Genomic DNA, 23533 nt, shown 5'->3' with positions numbered 1-23533 from the left:
AAATGAGATGAAATTGCATCCAAAGTTTAAAATCAAATTGAAAAACTAGGGAAAACGTGGACACTGGTAAGTGTATGCCTTGTGTTCATAATAACATCCTATTTGTACTAACCAAGAACGGACAGTGTGGCGAAGCACTCTTGCATTCCAGCATCGTTTTTGATCTGGCAGGTGTACTTCCCAGCATTGGCTATTTCTGCTCTTGAAAACTGTAGGGTTGCAGTATTTTCTGAATAAGAAATCCATATGTTGTCACTTTCTCTAACAATTTCCCCCTTATCTTTGAACCACACCACCGAAATGGGCTCAGCGCCTTCAATGGTAGTCTGTAGCTGAACTTCTGCACCAGCAATGGTAGACAGGTCACTGAGCTTCTTCACAAACCTTGGTGGTGCTGATGAAAAAGAGGCATAGCATTGATTTAAAATGTGTGGGATAAACAGCATTTCCCTTCACTCATGAATGCTAGGAATCAAAGTAGCGATGGTGTGTTGTTTCCATATTTTAAATAAGAGGCATTTTTTGGTAAATGAGAGATGGGACACATTAGAGTTTGTAGGAAGAAGAAAGAGCTGAACGTTTTGTCTTCTCCAGCTTTCTAAGTTCAATCGAAACCTTTTGGAAAAATTGTTGAAAAGAATACTTGGTAGGATTTAGAAATGGGATGCACCCTAAACAAAAAGATTTGGAAAGGGAAAGGTAGAAGAGACAGCTAGTGATAAAGAACTGGGCAACAGCTAAGGGACCAACAGAACATTAATATTAGAAGGAAAATAGGAAGCGGAAGAGAATGAAGTCACTCTAACCTTTCAGAGTGATAGAACCGACACAAGTGTCACTGCCCACATCATTCGTGGCTTTGCACTGATATTCTCCAATGTCTGCAGTGTCGACATTCAGGATGTGAATGCTCGTAAGGAAGTTCTCAGACATTATCTTGTACTTCTTGCCACTCCTAAGTTCTCTCTTGTCTTTGTGCCAAGAAACTTGAAATGGGGGAGTACCCTGAAGCTCACATTCAAGATGAACATCAGTTCCTTTCAGTGTCTCAATCGAATGAGGCTTTTTGCGGAAAATGGGTGGTTCTAAAATTGGAAGGTAATTAGGTTAGGGAAAAAAAAAGAAAGAAAAATTAGGATGTATTTTGCAAGTGTATAGTTACAAGTAAGAATCAGTTTTCCATTCCATTGCAGAGAAAACATCAATTTCAATTTTATATTGTATCCTTTAAAAATTTTAAGACTTTGGAAGAGATTCAAACAAGGTATTAAGAGGACAACTAGAAAGGAGGCTAACATGAAAAACACAAAGGAAGAGCAAGATCTGACCTTTAACTTTTAAGGATGTGCTGCTGCTTGCACTGCCCGCTGCATTGCGGGCCTCACATGTGTAGTCACCGCTGTCTTCAACACTGAGATGGTGCATTTCCAACACTGCCACCGAGTCAAGGAATGACATTCTGAATTTACTGCTCTCTTGAATTTCAGTTTCATCTTTGTACCACAATACTCTGATTTCTGGAGACCCTCCTATTTTACATTCATATCTTGTGTTTTCATCCTGCTTTACAATTCTTGAAGGTTCTAGCTTTTTAATGAACCTGGGTGGTTCTATGGAACCAAGAGGAAAAACACAAGGTAAGGGATGGGAAAGACACATATAACTCATGGTGAAGTAAAAAGAGGAATCTCTGCCAAACAGGTTTTTAGGTACATTTATTATTGCAAGCACCCACATCAAATATCAATGAGGAAGGAAGGAAGCAAAGACATTAATTCCTATTGTGTAACCCTCCCAATAAAAGAATCACTTTTCTAGTGCAAGATCAAAGGCAGAGCGTGTATCTGTTGGCAGAAGCACTCTGAAGCTCACAGGGAAGGAGAGTTTTATTCCTTCCTGTATGTGAATCAGTAGAGGACTCTCTATTTCCTATGGCTGAAAAGATATCAGCTATGTACCATGACATGTCAGAATAGCAAATTGCGTCAGATATCTTAATATTTTTAAAGTGCCACTTTCTTTTATAGGCTTTAGATATTTCTTCAACCTGCATAATTTCCCTTCGAAGTGGGGAGAGCAATGCTTTCTTCATTAACTGAAGCAAAAAATTCAAGCTTAGGGGTAGTCAGCCATATACCATAGAGCAAGTGGGCGAACTCTATTTTAATTTTAAGATATTTATAAACCACTACCACCACAAAAATCCTTAATAATGCTCTACTGGTTGACCAGTAGTCCACTGAGTTAAGTATTTAATTTCTGACAACAGCAGCCATGAACACGTAACGGAAAGAAATGGCTGTCTTCCATAATGTTGGATATTGATGTACTCCCCACACCCCTGACTTCCACGATCATTTAAGTGGGGCCAATGGAGAAAAAGCTACTGACATAATTAATCTGGACTCTTCTTGAAGGGTTTGATAGTTTGGGGCTCTGCTGTCCCTTAGAAGGACAAAATCTATTCATTTAATAACTATTGTGGAAAATAAATCATTTGAGATAACTTCTTTGTGTCCTATGACAACTTCCTTCAAACTTGGGTTTTTTTGCAATTTTGTGAAAAGCTTTTGTTCACTCTCTCTCTAATCTCTATTTTTGGCCTTTAATTTTTTTTTTTAAACTTGACCCCATTTGGAAGTCCCTGGATCCACATGATCACATCTACTTACTAAACCATGATCCTAAACATAACTTTCAAGCTCATCCTTCCTCTTATATTTTAAGATATTGAAAATGTAAAAGAGACTTTGCTACTTTACTCAAACAAGTACCTTGTACACCCAATTGAGCAGAACAAGAGTCTTTTCCAGCTGCGTTGCTCGCATAGCAGGTATACTGCCCAGCATCGCCTTTGCCTACTTTGAGGACTGTCAGAGTGGCAGTATTTTCAACCAAAGTCATCTTGTAGTTGCCTCCAGGGCGAATCTCTCGGTTATCTTTGGCCCAAGTGATTTTGATTGGTGCAGTTCCAGTTACATGACATTTAAAAGAACCACTTTCTCCAAGAGCAAGATCTACTGATATAGGCTTTAGATCAAAGAAAGGAGGCACTTCATGCTCTGAAAAGAATGAAGACCAACATAGTGACTTCAGTTTTCATGCTCTCAGACAGAGAAGAAACAAAGTGGCACCAGAGTATGGTGGCCCAGAGCAGTGAAGCTCCGTTATGATGAAGAAGGTATTATGATGAGCTACTCACCTGAGAGGATGAGCTTGGCACTGGATGAAGCAGTTCCAAGAGGATTAGAGGCTGAGCAATTGTACTGACCAATGTGGCTCTGGTCAGTTTGCAAAATCTGAAGAGTTGCTACATTATGAACAAAAGATGTTTGCAAGTTAGAATCATCTTTCAAAAGTACCCCATCTTTGTACCAAGACACTTGAAGAGGTTCTGAGCCATTGATGCGACATTCAAATGCAACTGGGAAGCCAAGAGTCTCATGGACATCCTTCAGTTTTCTTGCAAAAGTAGGTGGAAGTTTGCGCTCTGTAAAGAAGTTACAGATAGACCTTATTTACAAGAGAGAAAATATCTACAACACATTTCAGTCCATTAAAATTTTTATGTTTTTAAGAAAATGGATGTCAACACACAGCAAGACTTGTTAAGCAAAACCATCATCACCTTTGATAACAAGCACAGCTGAAGAAGCGACTGCCCCCACACTGTTCTCTGCCTTGCATGTATATTCTCCCACATCACTATGGTCCACCTTGTTGATTATTAAGGAGGCAACGTTATTTTTGAATTGCATTTTGTATGCGGGAGCTGATCGTAGCTTTGTGTGTTCTTTATACCAAGAAATTATAATTTCTGGGGTTCCATCCACTTTACACTGTAAAGTTGTAGGTTCTCCAATGGCTGCTTCCATGTGTTCCAGAGGTTCAATAAAATAAGGTGGTTCTAAGGTACAAAGAATGGTTGTCAATCAATCATGCTAACTAAAAGATGATGTTTTAAAAGAAAAGAGTAATAAAAAGAGGTAACTGTCAACACACCTAAGACAGACACCAGAGCTTCACAAATATCTTGACCAGCCTCATTTTCTATCAGGCAACTGTATTGTGCATAATCCTCTACCGTGCTGTTAAGAATTTCCAGGATAGTAGATTTTTCTGTCATAGTGACACTGCAATTTGGAGACTGTGAAAGAGGGAACTCATTCTTCATCCAGCTCACTGAGATGGGAGGCGTGCCAGTATATGTGGCCTCGAGAACTATGGGGCTTCCTGTCTGGACACTGAAATCAGCCAATCTTTTCACAAAGGTGGCTGGTTCTATAAGGAGAAAATATGAGGGTAAAATTGGCATCTTCAAATGAAGACTTGAGACATTTTAAAAGACACATGAATTAGAGCAAAGTGCAAACCTTTCACAAAAAGATGTGTGGTACAGGAGGCACTGCCAGCATCATTAGTAACAAGGCAAGAATAGTCTCCACTCTGCAGTGGCTCCACCTCAAACAACTCCAGTTCTGTCACAGAATCTTCCAGAGAGATGGTGCATGACTCCCCTGACACCAGCTCCCTGCTGCCTTTAAACCATTTGACCTTGAAAGGAGGGGTGCCTCTAATGACACCGGTGAACGAGACGCTCATTCCAGGTAAAACTTCCAGAGAATCAGGGGTTTGTTCAAAAGATGGTGGTTCTAGATACCCCAGGGGTGAGAGGAAGATTAAGAGAAAAAAAGAAATCCAAGTGAGAGGTGTTTTGCTATTTGAAGAAAAGGAAGTCAATTTGTGTTTCTGGGACTTTATCGGAAGAAACCCGAAACACTAATTTGAAAGAATATATGCACCCCCATGTTTACTGCAGTGTTATTTAAACAGCCAAGATTTGGAAGCAGCCCAAGTGTCCATCAGCAGATGAGTGGATAAAAAAGCTGTGGTACAATTACACAATGGGATACTATGCAGCCATAAAATGAAGACAGTTTTACCCTTTGCGACAACATGGATGGACCTAGAGAACATTATGCTAAATGAAGTAAGCCAGTGGGAGAAAGACAAGTACCATATGATTTCACTCATATATGGAATTTAATGAACAGAGTGAACTACCAAGCAAAATAGAGAAAGACTCACAGATAAACAGTAGGCTGACAGCTCTGGGTGTGAGAGAGGGTTGTGTGGATGGAAGGGATGAGCAAAAACAACAAACAAAGAGAGAACATGGGCAACACTGTGGTGATTGTGGATGGGGGTGGTGGTGGATGGAGATGGAAGAGGGGATAAATGGTGATGGGAAACATAAAATAAAATAACAAATAATTTTTTAAAAAAGAAAAGGGAGCCAAGACTAATAAATGAAGATGAAATAAAGAAATTCCATGCAAGGCAGGCACAGGGTCATGTGGAAGAGACTTAAGACGTGGCTGCCTGATCCTTGCACACTGACCTTGCACAGTCAGGACTGCTGAGCACTCCTCAGAACCAGCCACGTTGGCAGCCACGCACGTGTATGTGCCTGCATCCGAAGGCTCCAGAAAGCTGAGATTCAAAGTACAGACATTTTCCGAAAAGCTGGACTGGCATCTAGGCCCACTAACGATCTCGTTTCCATCCTGAAACCAGCCAACTGAGATTGGAGCCGAGCCAGAGACTCGGCACTCCAGAACCACGGAGGCCCCCAGGGTGGCGTTCGTGTCTTTCAGCTTGCGGATGAAGGAAGGAGGCACGACTCGATCTATGTGGAGAAGGGCAGTTTTTTGTTGAAAGAGAAGCTTTATTTATTCTCCAGGGAAAATTATGTATTCATAAAAACCTCATACTACTTACCGGAAATGTGAACAGACACAGTACAGTTACTTTTGCCAACACTGTTTCTCACTTCAAAGCTATATAACCCTTTGTCACTCATTTCTGCACAGGGGATCTTAAGTGAAGCCACTTTTTTGATGAACGTAATGTGATGTTTGCTGTCTGCAGATAACTCCCTTCCATCTTTAAACCACTTGGCTGAAAGTTCTGGTGAGCCAGCCACTACACACTCTAATGCAAAAGGATTTCCAGTAGTGACGGTCATGGGTTCTGGCTTCTCTATGATTCTGGCTGGTTCTAAAAGAAGAAGTATATGACATTGAAAATAGTCACCTTCCAAACTAAGAGTGTAATCAATATTGGGAAAGAGTAATATCTGCAGAAAATGATCGTGGGTCAATTAACTTGATTTTTGTTTTCAGGTTGTAATTTGTTACTAACCTAGTACAGTCAAGACTGCAGAACATTCTCTCATTCCAGCATCATTTTTGATTTGGCACACATATTTCCCGGCGTTCGATGCTTCTGGGCTACTGAGTTGGAGGGTTGCGATGTTATCAACGAAGGAAATCCTTATGTTTTCACTCTCTCTGATGACTTCGCCTTTATCTTTCAGCCAGACAACAGAAATTGGCTGGAAGCCTTCCACTACAGCCTGTAACTCGACAGCATCCCCAACAAGGGTTGAGGTGTCACTTAGCTTTTTCACAAATCGTGGAGGTTCTAATGAAAGAAATTTGTAGTTTAGAGAAAAAAATGAGAATCACACCCACATAAATTATTGGTCAAGCACAAAAAGATGAAAGAAGAGACACATATTTTGTGCCCATATATACAAACCTCTGAACTTGACAGTGCAGACACACGTGTCACTTCCCACCTCATTTGTAGCTTTGCAGTGATATTCTCCTACATCAGAGGCTTCAAGGTTAAGGATATGGAGACTCGCATCAAAATTTTTCGAAGTCATTTTAAATTTCTTGCTGCTTCGAACTTGCCTTCGGTCTTTAACCCATACCACTTCAAATGGGGGGGTTCCCGAAATTTCACATTGTAAGATGACATCAGAACCTTTAAGGGCTCCTACAGCAGAAGGTTTCTGGGTGAAAACAGGAGGTGCTACCAGGAAAAAAAGAAAAGATAAACAATGAGAACATTTGTTTACTGAAAAGGAAAAACAAATTAGAATCTACAATTATTAAGAATGACTGGGGTGACCATATAACAATATGCTAACTTAAGAAATAATAGTTCATAAAATCTAGTTTAAGAACTGCAAGCAAATAGCCTTAACTGGCTTTGTTACTCTGGAGTTTATAACATTACTGAGCAGGAATCTAAACCAGAGGAGAATGAAGAAAGAAGTTTAGTGCGTCTAACCTTTAACAGTCAGTGCCGTGCTGCAGCTGGCGTCCCCAACACCATTATGAGCTTCACAGATATAGTCTCCACTGTCCTCGGTGCTGGCTTCATTGATGGTAAGCAACGCCACAGAATTGATGAATGACATGCTATATTTCCAGCTTTCGTGAAGCTCACTGTCATTTCGGAACCACAAGACTTTGATTTCTGGGGAACCACTTATTTTACATTCCAGTTGGATGGATTCTCCCTGCTTTGCAACCTTTGAAGCTTCTAATTTCTTAACAAACTTTGGAGGTTCTAGTAAATCAAAGGAAAAAACATAATATGTTTGTAGGTAAAGATCCTGTGTTTATTTAAAATGGTTTATTAAGAATATACTGTCTGAGAATTTTGTGTTGAAATAAGTTGTCTTTTCTATTAAATAAGCTTTTGATATTTATAAAGAGAATTAAATGATGATTTTATTTTGCAGTTTGAATATATACACTAAAACATACAAATTAATGAAGTACTTGACTATAATTTAGTAATGATAAATCAGAATGCCATAGAACAGGAAAGAATGGAAAAAGAGAATGGATAGTTGAAACAACATTTAACAAATTTCAATTAAACAACACTTTTTGGTAGGATTACACTTAGTGATATACTAACTTAAAGAACACTATAAAGAGAAAACAGAACTTTGATTAATGTCACCTCCAACATGAATATACGAATTGTAACATGAGCCAGTTAGTTTATCCCCCAAATTTAAAAACTAAAGAAACTTTTAGAAGACAGTTGCCCAAACGTTGGAAAGAACAAATATTGGTAAAGGCCACGTAATGATACCTTTTACACCGAGTTGAGCTGAGCACATATCTTTGCCAACATCGTTGGTTGCTTGGCAAGTGTACTGACCAGAATCTCCTTTGCCTACTTTAAGAATTCTCAGATGGGGAGTGTTTCCCACACATGTGATGGTGTAGTTTCCTCCAGGACGGATCTCCTTGTTATCTTTTGACCAAGTGATTCGCATTGGTTGAGCGCCAGTAACATGACACTCAAAATCAGCACTTTCCCCAGCAATAACATCTATAGATACAGGCTTGATGTCAAAGAAGGGAGATTTCTTAGGTTCTGGAAGATGAGAAGAAAAAGGGAAAATGTGGCTTTTTTGCTTTTGTCATTGGTCATTTCTACTTTGACAATGAGCAAGAAGTCATGGTTTGCCAAGAGAAAGATTAACATGGGAACAAACCTCTTGCTGTCAGTCTAGCGCTAGAAGATGCTGTTCCAAGTGGATTGGAAGCTGAGCAAGAGTACTGCCCAGAGTGACTTAAGTCAGTCTGCAAAATTTTCAAAGTTGCCACATTATCTACAAAGGATGTCTGTAGATTTTCATCATCTCGCAAAAGAACCCCATCTCTATACCAGCTCACTTGGATGGGCGCAGAGCCATTTAATCGACAAGTGAGTGTAACTGGTAACCCAACAGTTTGTTCAATGTCCTTTAATTGTCTTGCAAAGGAAGGTGGGAGTTGACGCTCTGTAGAAAGACAAGTGACACTCGCAGCATTAATAGATGGAATAAAAATTTCCCTTATAAAGATAAAAGAGTTAAGATAAGGAAAAAAAAATCTCTTAATTTCTAAAATAGCATCATCACCTTGAATTCTGAAGACAGTCTTAGAAGAAGCAGTTCCTATGCTATTTTCTGCCTTACATGTGTACTCGCCACTGTCATTGATATTCACTTTATTAAAAACAAGTGTGGCCACATTGTTTGTAAAGTAAGTCCTATATTCGGGGGTTGGCCGTAACTTGGTGTCTCCTTTGTACCAAGACACTGTAATTTCTGGTGTCCCAGCAACTTGACACTGTAAAGAAACCGAATCTCCAACTGATGCCTCCAGAGGTTCTAGTTCCGTAACAAAATAAGGTGGTTCTGAAGAAGAAAGGCTCACAATTAGCAACTGGAATGAAAGAAAACCAAAAGAGACTATGCTTCCTGTTAGACAAATGCCAATAATTTAAGACAGACTAAGACAACACACCTAATGTAGACACCAGAGCTTTGCAAACATCCCTTCCTGCCTCGTTTTCAATCTCGCAGGAATACTCTCCTGCATCTCTTTTTGTGCTATTCAGAATTTCCAGGATGCAAGTTTTCTCTGTTGTGACTATGCTGCATTTTTCAGATGTGGTTATGTTAACACCGTCCCTTTTCCAGGTAACTGAAATAGGAAGTGTTCCAGTGTAGGTGCTCTCCAGAATGATGGGCTTTCCTGGTTCTACAGAGTGATCGCTTAATCTCTTCACAAATGCAGCTGGTTCTGGTGAGTGACAAAGCACAGCAGTTAAACACAATAAAAATACAAAGATACCAGTTTACAGAAAATAGGAAGAACAAATGCACTGGAGCAAACCTTTCACAAAAAGACGAGTGGTGCAGGATGTTTGACCAGCACCGTTAGATACCACACAGGTATACTCTCCACTCTGAGATAAGTCGACATTAAATAATTCCAGTTCTGCTACAGTGTCTTCAAAATAGATGTTGCACCTGTCTCCTTTCACCAGCTCTCTGGCACCTCTGAACCAGCCAACCTTGAATGGAGGTGTTCCTCTGATAACACTTGTGAAGGTGACATTTTTGCCTGGCAGTACTTCCAAAGGTTCAGGTTCCTTCACAAAAGAGGGTGGTTCTACATAGACATGGAGGACAATGGAAAGATCCTGTAAACTTCTAACTTAAGTGCAATTTTGAATCAAAAAAGAAGAGCACATTTGAATGTATGTCAGCCTATATGTGCACCCAAAGAGGAGTTTGTAAGAAAGGGTTTGAGGGTCTAACACTGACCTTGTACAGTCAACACTGCACGACATTCATCAGACCCAGCGACATTAGCAGCCACACACGTATAATTGCCCATATCTGATGAGTCCAGAGAATTCAGCTGCAATGTACAGACATTATCTGAAAATGTGGTTTGGTACTTTGCTCCACTGACAATCTTAGTTTTCTCATGAAACCAGGCAACAGAGATAGGCGATGATCCAGCTACTTTGCATTCCAAGATGCAAGAAGTACCCAGCACCCCACAGGTATCTTTCAGCTTTCGTGTGAAAGAGGGAGGAACCATTCGGTCTGTGTGAGGAAAGGCAAGAGATGCATCATGATTTGGAAGAATCAAAGAGAAGGAAATTTGAAAGGAATTTGCATAAGCAGTGGGAGGAATATATGTGAACTAACCTGAGACATCAACCACAGCTGTGCAGCTGCTTTTTCCAACATTATTTTGAACCTGGAAAGTGTATGTGCCTGCATCTTGCCTTTCAACGGAGAGGATCTTTAAGGAAGAGATTTTGTTGTAGAAGCTAAATTTGTGCTTTTGGCTGCTGGTCAACAGCTTTCCATCCTTGTACCATTCAACTGAGAGTTCAGGAGTGCCAGCCACCTTGCACTCCAGAGTGCATGTTTCTCCTACAGTCACTGTCATTGGTCCTGCCTTCTCAACAATGACTGCAGGCTCTGAAATGAAATTCGATAGCCACCTGTCAAAGTCTGGTACCTTTAGTATACCTCTACTATCTTGATCTCTATTATCAAATTCACTAGAATTGTTTATTTCAATGAGATGCTTATGTTAGGACTCTCTCTCTAGACTCAAAATATGATTTCATAATTATACATTGTCATGAAATTATAGGAGTTTATTATTAAGAAATATGTATATGCACTAGTTGACTTCCAAAACAATTCAGACAGTGTACATTAGAATATGTATATTGATTTGCACTTAATGTTGAAAACAAAGGCTACATGTTATTTTTAGTTACTGGTACTTTTGCTTTACTTTCAGTTACATAAGATAGTTTTTTTGAAAGTAGTTATCCAAATAATTAAAAATTGAAGTTTAATATGCTCAACCACAAAAGTGGCAAATTTTCCTATCACATGTTGATTTTTGCAATTCTTGCCAGCTTTAACAACAAAATGTCATGCTGGGCTCCTAATTTTTTTCACATGTAACTAAAGATAGTCATGATTGCATCTGCTAATCCATCAAGAAAAGTAGTAAGTAAACAGTAAAACAGATGGCTAATTTTTGGTAGAATCACAGAGATTTGGAAGATTTATTAGATTCCTTAAACCTCTCAAATAGATGATGGATATATTGAAGAAATTCTGAGGAGATTCTAGCCGTAACTCTTGGTAACTCGTCTCAGCATTTGGTACCGCTTTCTATCAGGGGACTACTGTACCAACCTAGGACAGTCAAGGTGGCCATGTTCTCCCTCATTCCACCGTCATTCTTGATTTGGCAGATATACTTCCCAGCATTAGCTGGTTCTGCCTTTGCAATCTGTAGAGTGGCAACATTTTCCACAAATGTGATCCTGATGTTTTCACTTTCTCTAATCACTTCTTCCTTCTCTTTAAGCCACTGGACAGAAATAGGCTGGATGCCTTCTATGGATGCTTGTAATTCAGCGGGCTCCCCAGCCACAACGGTGAGGCTGTTTAGTTTGGAAACAAATCTTGGTGGTTCTGAACATGGAGAGATGGATGGAGATTGTTCAAAAGATTATCCAGATAATGGAACAGAGGAAAAAATTAAGCATTTTGCATATTCCTGCCATTTCTGCCACATGCAGGAGATATGCTTACCTTTTAACTTTACAGTACAAATGCAAGTATCACTTCCCACTTCGTTCTGTGCTTTGCAGTGGTAGTCACCAATGTCTGAAGCTTCGACATTGAGAATGTGAATACTTGCGTGGAAGTTTTTGGATGCAATCTTGTATTTCTTGCTGCTTCGGAGTTGCCGCTTGTCTTTGTACCACACCACCTCAAATGGGGGTGTTCCCGAGAGTTCACACTCAAGACTAACTTCAGTATTTTTAAGGGTTTCTACTATAGGAGGGAAGCTGCTAAAAACAGGTGGTTCTGTGAAAAAACAAGAGTTTCTCATGAATTGGGCTATTTAATTTTATAGAATATTTTTATTTCTTTGTTTTTAACTTGGAAGAGAGTCAAGATGCTACAATGGGTATGTGGTGTCTAGTGCTATTGCTTTGGTGTTGAGGAATAACAGCTTGAGAGAAAACATGAGCCTTTACTTAATCACTCCACTAGCTGTCCTTACTAAGCAGTTCAACATTCTGTCTACTCCACCTTCCTTATTTATTGTGGACTACCAAGATTGAGGCACAAATTGTAAAAATAAAAACAAAAGAGGAAAAAAACACCAAACAAAGCCAAAAGCCCAAGTATAGGAATCAATATGATTTGTATGAGGTATGGAATCCTGACTTCAGGAATACAGTTTTTGTATATGATCCGCAACGGAGACGCCTGGAAGTCATCACGACATTTGTGATCTAAGTATTCTATTCCAACAAATGGTAAGTGTGTTCATTGTCTCACAACATAACAGACTTGGACTCTGTGACAAAAATACTGAAAAGTGGCAGTAGAAAATACTAGTACTGTTTGCAGCAAAGCCTAGTGATGTAATTAAAAAAAAATAGGAACTGATTCTTGAGAGAGAAAAAATATATAATTGCTCTGTTTTAAATGTAAGTTTAAAACCTGTGTTGCTTGCATCTTGTTTACATGTAGTAAATATTCCTTGAAGGTGAAACTGATTTTTAAATGCCTACTTTTCTTTTTTGCATGTTTTTCAAACATCAAATTTGAACTGCTTGGCTAATGTGTTGAGGTGATCAGAATTATGGCATTGGAATAACAAAATATTTCAGAATGATTGGCTACATGTAAGCAAATCTTAAGAAGAAATAACATGTAAAAAGGGAAATAATTCCAGTTTGGGAAATAATCCCAGTTTGGGAAAATAACATGTAAAAAGGGAAATAATCCCAGTTTGAGCTCAAATGGATGCTAAAATGCCAGTAAAAGAATAAAGAACTGTGATACCCAGGGGCAAAGAAGGTGAGTTTCAGGTAATGAACGGAAGAAAGAGATCTCTACCTTTTACTATAACCTTGGTACTGCAGCTTGTGCTGCCAGCGGGATTCTGAGCCTCACAAATGAAATCCCCACCATCCTCAGTACCAAGATTGTTCATCTGCATGACGGCCACTGAGTCAATGAAAGTCATCCTGTATTTATCACTGGCTTGGAGTTCATGTTCATTTCTATACCACACAACTCTGATTTCTGGGGATCCAGTTATCTTGCATTCAAGTCGTGAGGAGTCACCTGCTTTCACTATTTTGGATGCTTCTAATTTCTTTACAAACTTTGGTGGTTCTAGAGAGCGAAAGAAAGAGGAGATTATGAGGGAACAGATACAAATAACAAAAGTTCAGTCAGGTAGTATGTAGAAAAGAGAAAAACACATGACCAATGCCTGGCAGATACAGTGTACTATGTTAGAAAGAAGGGGACTCTCTTGATTGGGTAGATGCACTGTAACAAATCACAGAAAGGACCAGAGCCACAGGTTAGACAGAAACATAAAACAATCAAACCTGCACACCTGTCACAAGCAACATTGTAGTGCAAGAGTCGCTACCAACATCATTGGTAACTTGGCAAGTATATTGTCCTGTCTTGGAAGCATCCACGGAGTAGAGATTTAAGAAGCTAGTTGACCCTTCCAAGCCAATGAAACATTTAGGGCCAGAGGCAAGCTCCACATCATCCTTAAACCACTTTATTTTGAATGGTGCTGTTCCTTTTAGCACTGCTTTAAATTCCACTGTAGACTCAGGTATGGCTTGCTGGCGCTCAGGTTTCACTAGGAAGCTTGGTGGTTCTATAGATTTTTAAGAGAAATATATTGAATTAAATCCCTGTAGTTAAATGATTTTGACCGTTTTATGGACATAAAGAAAACATTATTGAAAAGAGGTAACGATTGAACATTCCTTGAACTCAATAAATACCTATCTAAAGAAACAGAATTATTGAGACTTTTATCTCTAAAGGGAATAAGGTAAGAATGATACACTTTAAACGCAATTACAAAGAAGAGTCAAGAAGAGGTAAAGAAATTCCAACCTTTCACAGTTAAAATGCCACTGCAGGCGTCATCCCCTGCTACATTTGAGACCTTGCATGTATAATTTGCAGTGTCTTCTAGTTCCAGATTATTAACTTCCAGGGCCACTGTGTTCTCATGACAGATGAGTCTGTATTTGGCACTTGTAGATATTTCTTTTCCATCCTTAAACCATTGAGCACTAATAGGAAGTGAGCCAGAAACCTTGCACTCCATATGAATAGAAGAGCCCAGAACTTTATCCATTTTGGCTAATTTTTTGGTGAATGATGGAGGAATATTTTGATCTGCCCAATGCAAACAGCAAAACACATCCATTAATATGTTGCCATTTGTTTATAAAGGACATAATATAAATAACAGAAGCCAACTGGGGCCAAGGTACCAACCTAGCACGTTCAGGTAGGCATCACAGCTACTGCTTCCAAAGTCATTTTCCACCTTGAAAGTGTACTGACCACTGTCTTGCTTCATTACTGACTGAATTCTAAAACTGGCCACGTTATTTTCAAAACTCATCGTAAAATATCTACTGGGCACAATTTGTTTCCCATCTTTAAGCCATTTCACTTTGAGTTCTGGCGTTCCAGCCACAACACACTCCAAAGTCACTGGGTCTTTCTCAGTAACATCAACGGATTTAGCTTTCTCTAGGATTTGAGCCGGTTCTGTAGTAAGAATTAAAATGCGCGTGAGTTGCACTAACAATTCCACGAGTAATAAGGCATGCTTATGAAACTGTCTCCACAGACTCACTCCGAAAGGGAGTAGCTTACACACCTTGTACCAAAAGGAAAGCATAACACCTCTCAACTCCGGACTCATTCTTGGCCTGACACGTGTATCTCCCACTGTGCCCATTGTCCACAGCTCTGATCTGAAGTGTGGCCACATTGTTCACAAAGGAAATACGAACATTATCGTCTTCATCAAGAATCTGATCATCCTTCAGCCAGGTCATGGAAATGGGAGGGGAGCCTGCCACGGTACTCTGAAAGGTGGCAGCACTTTTCAAAACAGTAGTGACGTTTTCTATCTTCTTCGTGAACGATGGTGGTTCTGTGATTAGACAGTGTGAAAAGAAGAGGTGTATTTGAACTCTGCCCATAATCGTAAAATGAAAGAGCACTACAGAATTTTCCTTGGGCATCCTGCTTCTTGTGTGTATGACTGACCTTTGAGGGAGACTCTAGCATTGCAAGAGCAGCTGCCGCCTTCATTGGACACGATGCACTGGTATTCCCCAGTGTCTGACGGGTCACACTTGGTTATATGGAGATTAAACACAGACACTCTGCCAGTCAGGGTATACTTTTTGCTGCTTCGAATTTCCTTGTTATTCTTCAGCCAAGTGACTTCAAACAGAGGTGTCCCCTTAACTTCACACTCCAGCTCCACGTCACTATCTCTCACTACTTCCACGGGCTTCAACTCCCTGATAAAGGTGGGAGGTTCTAAAGATTCAAAAGGAAGACAGAGACTAGCTTATCAAGGGAAGACCCACAGCCCAGCCAGCAGCACAGCCAACATGGAAAGCAGATCCAGGGACGAACCTTTCACTTTTAATTCGATGCTGCAGCTTGCTGTGCCTGCGTCATTACGAGCTTCACAGACGTAAGTCCCACTATTTTCTACCCTGGCACTGGAAATCTGGAAAGTGGCTAAACCATTGATGAAGGAGATGCCATGTTTCTCTATGGCTGTTATTTCATTCCCATCCAGATACCAGGAAACTCTGATTTCAGGAGTGCCTGTTATTTGGCATTCAAATGTTGTAGACTGTCCATTCCTCAGCACCAAAACTGGGCTGGGCTTCTTGACGAATTGAGGAGGTTCTAAAGATGGGAGGAAAAGTGTGATGTTGAACTTTTTTTAAAAGCAAAGCCCAATAAACAACATCGGTTTCTAAAGAAAATCTAGACAAGCAAGAAAGTGAGGAGATGTAGAGACCAGACCTTTTACAAAGAGAGTGGCTTTGCTGGTTGCTATGCCAACATCGTTGCTTAGTTGACAAATGTAGGTTCCAGAATGAGCAGCTTTCGCTGAAAAGAGCTCTAGCACAGTGGAGGTGTCATCCTTCCAAACTGAGCGAGCTGCTCCGGAGTGCAACTCTTTATTATCTTTAAACCACTTAATTGTCATGGGTGCAGTGCCACCCACAAGAGCCTTTAACTGAACCCGCGCATTGGGATTGACATCTTGCGATTGTGGCTCTTCCACGAAGTAAGGGGGTTCTGAGGTGAAAGAAAAAGGGCAAAGGAAGAAAGGAATGTTCATTTTAGAACTGAGCAATAAAAGCAAGAATTGAGAGATGAGATAGCAATAAGTTTTTGATAGGCGGAGATAAAAACTGCCAACCTTTGACCATCAGATGGCCACTGCACTGGTTGTGTCCTGCCTTGTTAGTGGCAGAACAAGTGTATGTCCCGGTGTCTATACTTTCCAGATGCCTGATTTCCAAGAAGGCGGTATTGTCATGAAAAGAGAATTTGTATTTTTCACTAGCTGAAATTTCCTGGTCATCTTTGAACCATTGGATACTTATGGGATGTGACCCAGACACTATACATTCTAAGTCAATAAAAGACCCTTTAATGCTGTCCATTTTCTTCAGCTTTTTGGTGAATGAGGGAGGTATGATAAGATCTATGCAAATAAAAAAAACAAAAAATTATTAGGTCAATCTACCAATTTATATCTTCTCTAAAGTGTATAAGAAATGAAGGAGCATAGGAATGCCCAGTTCTTCCCCATAGAAAAGCAATACCAACCTAACACATTAATGCTAGCCTTGCAGCTGCTTCTCCCAACATCATTTTGGACCTCAAAAGTATATTCTCCACTATCTCTCTTTTCTGTAGAAATAATCTTCAGTATGGACACTGTGTCGGTAACACTGATTTTATATTTTTGGCCCAGGGTGAGTTCTTGGCCATCTTTATACCATTTGGCTGTAATCTCCTTAGTCCCTGAAAATTTAACCTGCAAAGTGGCTGGGTCTCCTTGGGTGACATCTATAGACACAGCCTCCTCGGTGATTGTTGCAGGTTCTGTGGAAAACAAAGGGATAGGTAGGTGTGGGCTGTGAATTTCTCTGCTGAAAGGCTTACATCTGCACTCTTTCCTAAAACCCATGGCTGACTCTCTGAACCAACCTTTTACTGAGAGCAATGCAGAACATCTTTGTATTCCTGCATCATTTTTGGCCTGACAGACATATTTCCCATCATGCTTGACTTCGATGCCGCTGAGATACAGACTGGCCACATTGTTCTCAAAGGTCATTCTTATATTATCGTCTTCAGTGATTTCATCGTTGTCTTTTAACCAAGTCACTGTGATTGGCAAGGAGCCTTTCAGAGTGGCCTGGAAGGCAGCTGTGCCTCCTCGAAGGGAGCTGGTGCTCTCGATCTTCTTTACGAAGGTTGGTGGTTCTAATACAAGAATGGATTCTCAATCAATACCAGCCCTATAGAAAAACTGGCTTAAAAATTGAGTTGACTCTGCAGAAGAGCTAGTCTGAACCAACACTAACCTCTGAGCGTCACCCTGGCACTGCAGGTCCCGCTGCCCACATCGTTGCTCGCCCGACACTGGTATTCGCCAGCATCGGCAGCTGCAAACTTGAGGATCTGCAGGCTAACCAGCCGATCCTGAATAAAGGTTTTATACTTCCTACCACTTCGCAGCGTTGTGTTGTCTTTGAACCAAGTGATCTCAAAGGGAGGCGTGCCTGCAACCTCGGCCAGCAACATGACGTCATACTCCTTCAACACTTCAACCGGCTTAAATTCTTTTGTAAAGTAAGGTGACTCTATAGTACGAAAGGAATTATTTTGAGTTAATGGGGGAGGAATCTGTGCTATGGACCATAATTTTGGCAACGCAAGAGGTGGCGTGAACACAAACCTTTGACTATTAAAATGCTACCACAGTGGTCACTGCCAGCCTCGTTCTGAGCCTCACACATGTATTCACCACTGTCTTCGACGGCAACATCTGTAAGTTTTAGAACCGCAGTGGACTCCACAAAAGACATTTTGTGTTTGCTGCTCTCCTTAATTTCTCTATCGTTTACAAACCACCTTATTTTAATTGGAGGAGTACCAGTGACTTTGCAGACTAGCTGGGTGGCATCTCCTTTCTTTAAGAGCTGTGATGGCTCTAACTTTTCAACAAATGTGGCAGGTTCTATGGAAGGAAAGATATTATTAAGAAACGTGAGAGAAAGGAAACAGCTTATAACAATGGTAGCACAGAGATGTCCAGAAAGCACTGCAGACCTTTTACAAACAAGTTTGCACTGCACTCCACGCCTCCGGCGACGTTGCTGACTTTACAGGTATATGTGCCTGAATCGGAGGTTTTTACTGAATAGAGTTCCAGGGAACTTTCTAAAGCTTCTTTGGTGATATAGCAGCTTCCACCGGAAACCAGCTCTGTGTCACCCTTAAACCATCTGATTGTGAGAGGAACGGACCCTTGAAAGGTGCTCTTCAGGCAGACTGCCGAGCCGGGCAGAACATCTTTGGATGCGGGTTTAGTTACAAAACTGGGTGGTTCTAAAGAAGGGGTATAAGAAAGAATTTCAAAGAGTTAAGAGGCGCAACCTAAGGGAAGAAGTCTTAATTTAAACATGAAATGCGAAGTCTCCGTCCAACCTTGCACGATCAGGGCTCCGCTGCTGTCCTTGCTTTCCACGGAGTTTGTGGCTCGACAGGTGAAGTTCCCTGCGTCATTCATGTCTACTCTGCTTATCTCCAAAGAGGCTGTGCCTTCCACAAATGCTATTCTGTATCTGTCAGAAGCAGCTATTTCTTTACTGTCCTTAAACCAGGACACCCTCATTGGGAGGGAGCCCGCGATTTTGCAGTCCAGCCTGCAGGTCCCGCTAACGACACTATCCATGTTGCGTAGGGGTTTGGTAAAAAATGGAGCAATGTCTCGATCTGTTCATGGCACAAGAAGGACAGAAAGGTCAGTATGGGAAGGTGCTCATGGTTTGACTTTTGGTTGTTTGTTGGTTTTCAAAGGAAAATGGAGCACGGATTTCTACAGATACTGACCTAGGACAGTGAAAGTTGTCTCGCAGGAGCTGCTGCCCACTTCGTTGGAAATTTCAAAGGTGTATTGGCCACTATCCTGCAGCTCAGCTGAGTAAAATTTGAGTTGGGCAACACTGTTTTTAAAACTTATCCGATACTTTTTACTGGCAACCAAAGGTCTCCCGTCTTTGTACCATTTGGGCTTGAGTTCTGGGGTGCCTGTGACTGTGTATTCCAGCGTGGCTGGGTCTCCTGCTGTCACCTGGATCAGTTCTGCTCGCTCAACAATTTTGGCAGGTTCTACAAGGGTATTAAATAGTTAGAATCCCAAGATGTGTATTAGGGTTTCATCTTTAGGTGGAAATACTGATTCAAAGTTAAAATGTTCCTACACCAACCTTTAACTATTAATTCGCCGGCAGACGTTTGGCTCCCTGCCTCATTCTCAGCCAGGCATGTGTACTTGCCCCCCAGATTAATCTGAACATCGGGGATTATCAAGACCGCGACCCCTTTGGAAAAGCTCATTTTGATTTTTCCATCTTCTTTAATGATCTCTTGTCCTTTCATCCATGTGACAGAAATGGGTTCTGACCCTCTCACAGCAGCTTGTAAGGTAACAGTTTGTCCTGCTAGTGCAGTAAAATCATCTACTTTCTTTACAAAGGTTGGTGGTTCTAGTCAAAGAAAGAGAGCACACAAAATGCATCAATTCCCAAACACTTTCCACACTGAATAGAGTTAAGTGTTTTATCTAGATGACACTGATCTTGTCCAATACTGCTATCCCATAGTGTTGGCTAATTAGAAGAAATAAAATTTAAGAAGAATTACAATTCTACCCAAGAGAAAGAAGCATGGAAGATACATGGTTATCAGCTGACAAAACAGCCTTTCATGTAATTCACTTTTGTTATCAAAGATTAAATATTTACACCCATCTCAGATTAACACTGGATGAAGGTCCCTGACTTTGTCCCCAAGGTCCCAGGTCAAACCAAAGGCAAAATATATTTTGAAAGGTTAGGAGAAGACAGGAACGCACCAGGTTTCCTTCCACGGGTAAGAAAGCTATTCTGACAGTTTGTTAAAGACGTATCCGTGTTTCAAACACTGACCTTTCAGTAAGTGTGTGGCACTGCAGCCACACTTCCCGACTTCATTAGCGACCACACATTCATATTCACCAACGTCCGCGCTATTAAAAGAAAAGATCTCCAGAGACACAAGAGACTTCTGAGAGAACAACCTGTATTTTTTACTACTTCGAATCTGCTTCTTATCTTTGAACCAGCTAATCTCGAACGGTCCCGTGCCTGAGATTTCACACTGAAGGAGGGCATTTGTTCCTCTCACTATATCTGCCGGCTCTAGAGTTTTGATGAAAGAAGGAGGTTCTAAAAAAGCATGAAAGCATTGTATAAGTCATGTGTTACGAGCAATTACAAAGAAAATCTCTTCTCAGACAAGTAAGGGGCTGTAACCGAGGAGACAAACCTTTGATCACTATTTCAGCACTGCAGCTATCACTGCCCACGTCATTCACTGCTTCGCAGGAGTAAGTCCCGCTGTCTTCCACTTTTACATCGGTAATATCAAGTATGGCCTCGGAATGGGCAAAAGACATTCGGACTGTGCTACTCTCATTAAGTTCTTTGTTATTTTTAAACCAAGTAACCTGGATCCCAGGTGAGCCTTTCAGCTTGCAGTGGAGGCGCGCTGATTCACCCGGGAGCATTAAATAGGAGGGATCCACCTTCTTCACAAAGGATGGTGGCTCTGCGTGAGGTTAACAGGGAAAGGAAACGATGTCTGAAGCATAAGCTCCACGAAAGGTAAGTAGACACACACAACAACAAAGCACACACAGCACACATGAAATATCTGCATGGAATTCCTGAAAAGATTGTGGTGCTTACAAGAGCTTTCCATGTTTCCATGATTCTAACACACTTTCCCAGTCTCTCGATTAAAAAACAAACAAACAAACAAACAAACAAAACCCCAAACAAGCAAACTCTACTTACACAAAGAGCAGTTTCACAAAAGATTAGTTAAGGATTTCCTAGACACTTGAAGTTCTTAAATTTTAAGCAAGAGTTGTCAATGGCAGGTAGTTTTAAAAGAACATAAGTAAGTGAATTCTGAAGAAGATTGAAAACATAAAATCAAACAATGGCAGGATTTCCCCAAAGCAAAAGATTTGCTTGGATGAAATGTCAGTAACAAAATGTACTGACTGCATTGTTTGTCAGCAATTTTTCATCCTTTCAGAGAAGGAGGTGAAAAATTATATTCACACATTTCTTACCTCTGATAGTTACTGTTGCTGAAGAAGAGCTGCTTCCAGCCTCGTTTGAAGCTGTGCAGACATAGGTTCCTGAATCTTTTAGTTTGGCAAGAGGAATCTCAAGGGATGCTATTTTATCTTCAAAATAGATCTTATAATCTTTGCCAGCTGGGAGTTTTTGCCCATCTTTATTCCATGTCACTGTGACTTTTCTGTCTTCATCTACTTGGCATTCAAGGTGGATCTTCTTATTGATAGCTGATTGCACAGGCTCTAATTCTTTAATGATATGTGGTTTGTCAATTATGATCAACTCAGCTTGGCAGATGTCAGCTCCAAACTTGTTAGAAGCCATACAAGAGTAAACTCCTCTATCTTGAATTGTAAGATTTGAGAGTTCTAAACTGTGTTTGTTTTCTGCATCTGAAATCTTGCGGTTAGGGGAAGGTGACAGAGCAGCACCATCTTTCTGCCAAATGGTTTCAATCACGGGAGTCCCTGTCACTGTGCAGAGGAACTTGGCTGTCTTACCCACAAAAGTTGTAACGGACTTAGGTCTGGAGAAAAAGGTTGGTGGATATGCCTCTGCAAAACAAATTGTTTTCAGCATTATATTTTGAACCCACCAAAGCTCTTGCTGTAATTATACATTCCAAGTTAAAAAAAAAAAAAAGATGAGTTATATCTTTAGATAGACATGAGACATTATTAAAAATAAGGTATACCCTTTGAGACAGCAATGGAGGGACCTGGAGAGTGTTACGCTAAATGAAATAAGCCAGTCAGAGAGAGACAGGTATCACATGATCTCACTTATATGTGGAATCTAATGAACAAAATAAACTGACGAACAAAATAGATCCGGAGACATAGAAGCATGGAACAGACTGACGAATCTCAGAGAGAGGGGAGCAGGGAAGAGATAAACCAAAGAACATATATGGATATATGTATGCACAGTCCATGAACACAGACAATAGTGCAGTGAAGGCCTGGGATGGAAGGGGTCAATGGCGGAAGGGGGGACATCAGTAATACTTTCAACAATAAAGATAAATTTAAAAATAAAATAAGGTAATCTATTAATAAGATAAAAAGATTTGTCAAAGAAACGAAGTGAAAGTGTTCTATACAGAGGAGCAAGACAGCATTTTAAATGTCTCTATCAAAGGAAAGAACAAGGGTTCCTTTATTTAGCAACATTAACTTACTATTGCTAAAGATGTGTCCATTTTAGGAGCTGATTAATTGTTTGAATTATTTGATAAGCAATTCAGCTGATACCTTTTAATTAGGGCAAATTAGAAGACTGTATAAAGAAGAGTAAAAATGTACTTGACTTTTCTGAAGACTCAAGATACAGTGGTAACAAGTTTGAGTAGTTTTGTAAAGTCTCTCCAGCCCTCATGTCAACCACCCACAGATCCTTAAATGGCTCAACTTTGAAAGCAACCCCTAAGTCATTTCAAACTTGTAAAAATATTTATAGCAGTAATTTCCCATTTCCAGTCTGCATTTTGAGACAAGCCCTTAGGAACCTCTCTTTCCAATACTTAAAAACACCCTCCTCCTTCCCTTTCCTCATATTTGAAGCTTGAGTATGAGTCCCATTACTGAATTGGCCTAATTTGGGTAAAGAAATTCCCAAAAGTGTCATTAAGATTAAAACCAAGTATGTGATCGCATGGAAACTCTTTGATCGCAAAGTGAAAACCAGTGGTTGGGTCACCGTGGGCCTGAGTTTCAGATTTTCTGATATGTAAAGAAATTGTAGAAGAAAGGAAGCTACAGGGAAATCTTACTTTTTCAAATCCAACAGATATGCTGCATTTGCCTTCCCCCTTCATGTTCTCATTGAAAAAGAAGAGCAAGGAACAGTCCCACCCTGACATTAGTATATGGCTTTTCTCAACAACATGACCCTAAACCATAGTTCATATTTTCACTTGAGAGGAAAGGGGAGAGAGAAAGAGAGAGCAGGAAAGAATTTTTTCTAATGAGAGAATTCAAACACTTGATGAGTGTTAAGTACTCCAAAGTTATCCTGTGCATCA

General features: G+C 40.4%; 1 protein-coding gene across 1 annotated transcript in view; it reads right to left on the bottom strand.

Moving 5' to 3' along the window:
- TTN (titin) overlaps positions 1 to 23533 on the bottom strand; it is a 269865-nt gene that overhangs the window by 176053 nt on the left and 70279 nt on the right. The window contains exons 48-89 of the mRNA XM_087819741.1: positions 21501 to 22064; positions 20687 to 20968; positions 20308 to 20586; positions 19588 to 19866; positions 19211 to 19489; positions 18806 to 19093; positions 18428 to 18706; positions 18054 to 18335; positions 17680 to 17958; positions 17300 to 17578; positions 16916 to 17194; positions 16503 to 16790; positions 16100 to 16378; positions 15698 to 15979; positions 15320 to 15598; positions 14925 to 15203; positions 14534 to 14812; positions 14144 to 14431; positions 13620 to 13898; positions 13109 to 13390; positions 11786 to 12064; positions 11384 to 11665; positions 10367 to 10645; positions 9974 to 10261; positions 9540 to 9818; positions 9168 to 9446; positions 8780 to 9058; positions 8372 to 8659; positions 7963 to 8250; positions 7144 to 7425; positions 6604 to 6882; positions 6205 to 6486; positions 5782 to 6060; positions 5402 to 5689; positions 4374 to 4652; positions 4008 to 4281; positions 3629 to 3912; positions 3203 to 3490; positions 2775 to 3062; positions 1329 to 1610; positions 807 to 1085; positions 113 to 394 (exon numbers count right to left, since the gene is read on the bottom strand). Coding sequence (XP_087675867.1) covers positions 113 to 394; positions 807 to 1085; positions 1329 to 1610; positions 2775 to 3062; positions 3203 to 3490; positions 3629 to 3912; positions 4008 to 4281; positions 4374 to 4652; positions 5402 to 5689; positions 5782 to 6060; positions 6205 to 6486; positions 6604 to 6882; positions 7144 to 7425; positions 7963 to 8250; positions 8372 to 8659; positions 8780 to 9058; positions 9168 to 9446; positions 9540 to 9818; positions 9974 to 10261; positions 10367 to 10645; positions 11384 to 11665; positions 11786 to 12064; positions 13109 to 13390; positions 13620 to 13898; positions 14144 to 14431; positions 14534 to 14812; positions 14925 to 15203; positions 15320 to 15598; positions 15698 to 15979; positions 16100 to 16378; positions 16503 to 16790; positions 16916 to 17194; positions 17300 to 17578; positions 17680 to 17958; positions 18054 to 18335; positions 18428 to 18706; positions 18806 to 19093; positions 19211 to 19489; positions 19588 to 19866; positions 20308 to 20586; positions 20687 to 20968; positions 21501 to 22064 — 12111 coding nt within the window. The remainder of the gene's footprint in view (positions 1 to 112; positions 395 to 806; positions 1086 to 1328; positions 1611 to 2774; positions 3063 to 3202; positions 3491 to 3628; positions 3913 to 4007; positions 4282 to 4373; positions 4653 to 5401; positions 5690 to 5781; positions 6061 to 6204; positions 6487 to 6603; positions 6883 to 7143; positions 7426 to 7962; positions 8251 to 8371; positions 8660 to 8779; positions 9059 to 9167; positions 9447 to 9539; positions 9819 to 9973; positions 10262 to 10366; positions 10646 to 11383; positions 11666 to 11785; positions 12065 to 13108; positions 13391 to 13619; positions 13899 to 14143; positions 14432 to 14533; positions 14813 to 14924; positions 15204 to 15319; positions 15599 to 15697; positions 15980 to 16099; positions 16379 to 16502; positions 16791 to 16915; positions 17195 to 17299; positions 17579 to 17679; positions 17959 to 18053; positions 18336 to 18427; positions 18707 to 18805; positions 19094 to 19210; positions 19490 to 19587; positions 19867 to 20307; positions 20587 to 20686; positions 20969 to 21500; positions 22065 to 23533) is intronic.

The sequence above is a fragment of the Miniopterus natalensis genome, chromosome 8 (genome assembly GCF_054644295.1).
Source record: "Miniopterus natalensis isolate mMinNat1 chromosome 8, mMinNat1.hap1, whole genome shotgun sequence".
NCBI classification, from domain to species: domain Eukaryota; kingdom Metazoa; phylum Chordata; class Mammalia; order Chiroptera; family Miniopteridae; genus Miniopterus; species Miniopterus natalensis.
The sequence above is the reverse complement of the archived record's forward strand: the minus strand, read 5'-3'. Positions and strand labels throughout refer to the sequence as shown.